This window comes from Oryzias melastigma, unplaced genomic scaffold, assembly GCF_002922805.2.
Source record: "Oryzias melastigma strain HK-1 unplaced genomic scaffold, ASM292280v2 sc02183, whole genome shotgun sequence".
Lineage (NCBI taxonomy): Eukaryota > Metazoa > Chordata > Actinopteri > Beloniformes > Adrianichthyidae > Oryzias > Oryzias melastigma.
The window spans coordinates 41-4,439 of record NW_023418760.1 but is presented as its reverse complement, the minus strand read 5'-3'; the positions used below and the strand labels follow the sequence as shown (position 1 = coordinate 4,439).

Here is a 4,399-nt window from a genome sequence, read left to right as displayed (position 1 = left end):
ATCTTCTTTTGCAGCAACATCCTCATTAGTGGGTTAAAAACAGAAAGTCACACAGACCGTTCTGCTCAATGCTGAAATGAAATGGAAGCAGCCTTTTACCTCTTTCTTCTTGGAGCTATCATGCGTAAGTTTTCATCATTTGATTGCCTTTACAAAATACACGTTTTTTTATTTTGTTAATATAAATGTTTTACAATTTAGTAATAGAAACAATGTATTTTTCTGATTCAAGTTACCTGTCTATATACCTCTTTAAAGTTTTTTTGTTTTGCAAAAATATTTTTTCCTCATTTGACACAAGTCAGATTCAGATAAAGCATGTTTGTTTTATAATGCTGATCTGATATTCATATTTCAACTATTTCACCAAAAAAACTTACTAAAAATCTAAAAACTATAACTACAAAAAAAATCAGATTACTCAATAAAAGATGTGTATTCTATGACTAACAAAAAATCTCTTGAAAAAAAAAACTCTTAAACTAAATTCTCATTTTTCTTTAATTTTTGTGAATACAATGTTTCTTAAAGAGCATCACGGTTGTCTCTTTTGATTGTTTGGAATAAATTGTACTAATTATATCTTAAAACCCAAACCAATAGCTACATGGTTATTTATATATTACAATCTAGTTAAGAAACTAACTAAAATAACAAAATGTAGAGAAACATAAAAGCTTGAGCAGCACATGAAGACTTTCAGAATATAACCTAAAATAACTAGAAAAAAGTAAAACAAAAACAAACAAAAAAAATAAAAATGTACAGAAGGCTCACTGGCAAAAATGTTAATGGTAGAATGTAAATGTAAAAAAAGTCAAGCAAAGCCATCAGAAGAATTTCTAAAAAAATATGTTCTTCAGGTTTGACAGAAGCAGCTGGAATTTTACCAGATGGTCCTTTGAATGCAGCCGTAGGAGGATCAGTGATGTTCACAACATCTCTGACTGAAGCAGACGGACCATTTGATGCAGTGACCTGGAATTTTAATGCCACAATTCTTATAACCAGCTACCAATCAGGTTCAAGTTTGATCCCTCCAGCCTATCAGGACAGAATCACCCTTTTTCCATCTACAGCATCTCTGGAGCTCAGAGATCTGACCCTGGAGGATGGAGGAGAGTATAGTGTTAATGTTTTTCCAGATAAAGGAGGGAGAATCAAGCTGGACATTTATGGTAATGTATATATCATAGTCTGGTATTTATCTAAAAATCTCTGCACATGTATGCAGTATTAACAGTTGTTTACAAGTTGAAGGCTAAAAGTTAAAAGTTAACAAACTCTATTATTTCTTACTATTAAATGTCTTTTTACTCATTTTTCTCAATGATAGCTTCCATGAACTAATTTTGATTTCCTCCCACAGTTCCTCTCTCCTCTGTAACAGTAACTCCTCAGAGTGCAGACTTGGTTGAGTTCAGCTCTTTCAGTCTGACCTGCTCCTCCTCTGGTTCCTCGCTGTCCTTCATCTGGATGAACAGCAGCTCTGAGGTTACATCCAGTGACAGAGTTCAGATCACTGATGGAGGCTCCACTCTGACTGTAGTCGATGTGACTCGCTATGATGAACAATCATACAGGTGTCGAGTGTTTAATCCTGTCAGTGAAGGCATCAGTGATCCAGTCAACATCTTAGTCAGCTGTGAGTTCTTCATCTTCATCCTCAGTTTGTCATATGATGTCCATGCAGAAGAGGGTTTATTTTCTTTAAAAACATAGTGAAGTTTATGTTTTTAATTTGTGACTCTACCAAGTATTAGTAATTTATGTAAAGTGTTCAGTAAGATTTTAAACAAAAATGTTTACAGTAATAAGAAATAGCAAATCAATTATTTTCTTTTTTACTTTATTTTGCTTTGTTTTTCTTTGTACACCCAGATGGTCCAGAAAATACCAAAATGTCAGCGTCTCCATCACAAGAGTTCTATGAGGAAGGGTCAGACATCAGTCTGAGCTGCTCGGCTGATTCTAGACCTTCTGCCCAGTTTACATGGTTTGTGAATGGGACTAAACTTCCTGATTCTGGACCAGAACTCACACTGAGGAACATACAGTTCAGTCAGAGAGGAGATTACAGCTGTCAGGCCTTCAACAGCAAAACTCTGACAAATGAAACCTCTCCATCTATTTTGATCTCTGCTTTACGTAAGTTTAAACAATTATTTTTAAGGTGACTTGTGTTTACTAAAAGTACATAGCATTTAATTGTATTTGTAATGCAAAAAATAAAACATAAATAAAAGTCAAGAATATAAAATGAAATAAATTAAAAGTCCAACTCTGGATCAGGCAATGGTGAGCAATAAATGAAGAAAGAAGAAGCCTCTTAACTGGACCTACAGTTTAAAACAAGTCATGTTTGATACGGAAGATTGCATTTGCCAAAGATTTTAAACTCATAAATGCTAAGTTCTGTGATACAGACAGGAGCATAAATGTAGAAAGAACGAAGTCAATAACAATTAAATGCCATCAACAAAAGCAGGGCTTCTTTCTGTTTAACACCAGTCGGGTCTAAGAGAGAGTCCAATATTTTTTTACAAGTTAAAAAGCTTTTTGATTTAGAAAAGACAACAATAATATTAAATGTTTGTACAGAAATCAGGTAACTGATTCAGCAATTGATGTTTTTCAATGTTTTTGTCAAATGTATTCACAATGATGTCAATATTTATGGAATAACAGTGTTTTTACTAAACCGTCTAATATTCGGCCAAAACAGGCTATTTTTAAAAATAACATCAAAATTAGTTTTAGCATTTTTACACACATTTTCTTTATTACATTTAATCAAACCTAACATTTACAATATGCTGAGCATTATTTTCTGATACAAAACATAACATTTTTAATCACAATAAACCAAATAATGTACAGAATCTGTGATTTTGAGTGTGATGTGTTTATTAGAGGGTGACTGCTTCAGGGATAAAACTTTTCCTCACTCTGGAGATTTCTGTACCTGATGGATCGGTAGCGTTTGCTTGTGGGCAGTAAGTTAAACAGGGGGCAGGCCGGATGGGTGAAGTCTTTTGTGATGCATGTCGCGCTGATGCAGCAGTGTGACCGCTAGATGTCTGAGAAACATGTTGTACACTGAAGACATCACAGAAAACAAAAGTAGAGTAATTATTCAATGAGGATCAAGCATCTGTCTGCATTGTTTGGCTCCAGTTTTTATTCTTTTTAAATGGAGAACTTATCAACAGAATAACGAATTTAATAAAACCAAACAAAATGAAAAATCCCGATTTCCACATGAAACAAGCTTTCTTACTCAAATGAGTGTCACACTCACAACAGTCCTAATTTCACTCATTTCATCTGCGGGGATATTATATAGACTGAGGTTACTCTTGTTTCTTTTACATATACAAACACATGTTATATATCCAGATAATTATTGTTAATAAAAATATAATTGTCATCACCAGAGAAAATCTCCAGAGTTTCCATCAAAGCATCAACAGAACCGTTCATTGAGGGGAGCTCTGTCACCTTAACNAGTTCTGAAGCCAAGTTCACCATTGTTGTTAACTGTAAGTAAAAATATAACTTCAAACTAAGCTACAAATGACACATTAATATATTTTATTGGTTTGATGTTTGTTTTGACACCTTCACTACAAAATGTGTTTTTCAGATGGACCAGAAAATGTTCAGATTGAAGGTAAAGATCTGATAAATGAAAACGATCAGATCAAGTTGATCTGTTCTGCTGAGTCCACTCCATCTGCTACATTCACCTGGAGACTGAATGGATCAGAGATCATTGGAAGTTCTGCTGAGTTCCTCAAAGAAAAGGCACAAAGTTCTGACAGTGGAACCTACACTTGTGAAGCAAAGAATACTGTCACTGAGAAACAATCAACAGCTGAACATGAACTCTATGTTCAAACAGGTAAATTCATCACTGAATTCATATACATGAAGTTAAGTTGAAATATTGTACAAGAACAATACCTTCCCTGATAACAATAATCCTTCGTTAAGTCACTCCTTCATTTTCAGCTAAGGGGAAAAACAAAATCTTCATTTGACAGAACATGAAGACTCACTCCAATGAAATTGTATTTTTTGTGTTTTTAAGAAGTTCTTGTAGCATTTTTTTCTCATAATGAACGATCTATTTAAAATAATTTATGATTAAAACTGCAATTCTGAGTATTTCTTAATTCAAATCGTGCTCTAAAGCCACCACTCCGCTCCTCCGTCCTCTAACACACATTTTAACAGTAGTTATCCTCTTCAAACTGGACCAGAACAAACATGAAGAACGTACAGATGAATCACTGACAGAACATCAGCAACTGTTCATGAACTCTGTATGGAGACAGAAACACAAAGCAGTGACCTCAAAGCTTGTTTTATGTGTCTGCAGTATAACTAGCAATGG

General features: G+C 34.1%; 1 protein-coding gene across 1 annotated transcript; it reads left to right on the top strand.

Annotated features, from left to right (window-relative positions):
- Positions 1–3: 3 nt before the first annotated feature.
- On the top strand, positions 4–3,945 carry LOC112140727 (carcinoembryonic antigen-related cell adhesion molecule 6-like). The gene is made up of 6 exons (XM_036211288.1): positions 4–124; positions 864–1,178; positions 1,370–1,645; positions 1,882–2,148; positions 3,438–3,542; positions 3,647–3,945. Exons 1-6 carry the CDS (start codon positions 121–123, stop codon positions 3,943–3,945), a joined length of 1,266 nt encoding a protein of 421 aa, XP_036067181.1. The 5' UTR covers positions 4–120.
- Positions 3,946–4,399: the final 454 nt, after the last annotated feature.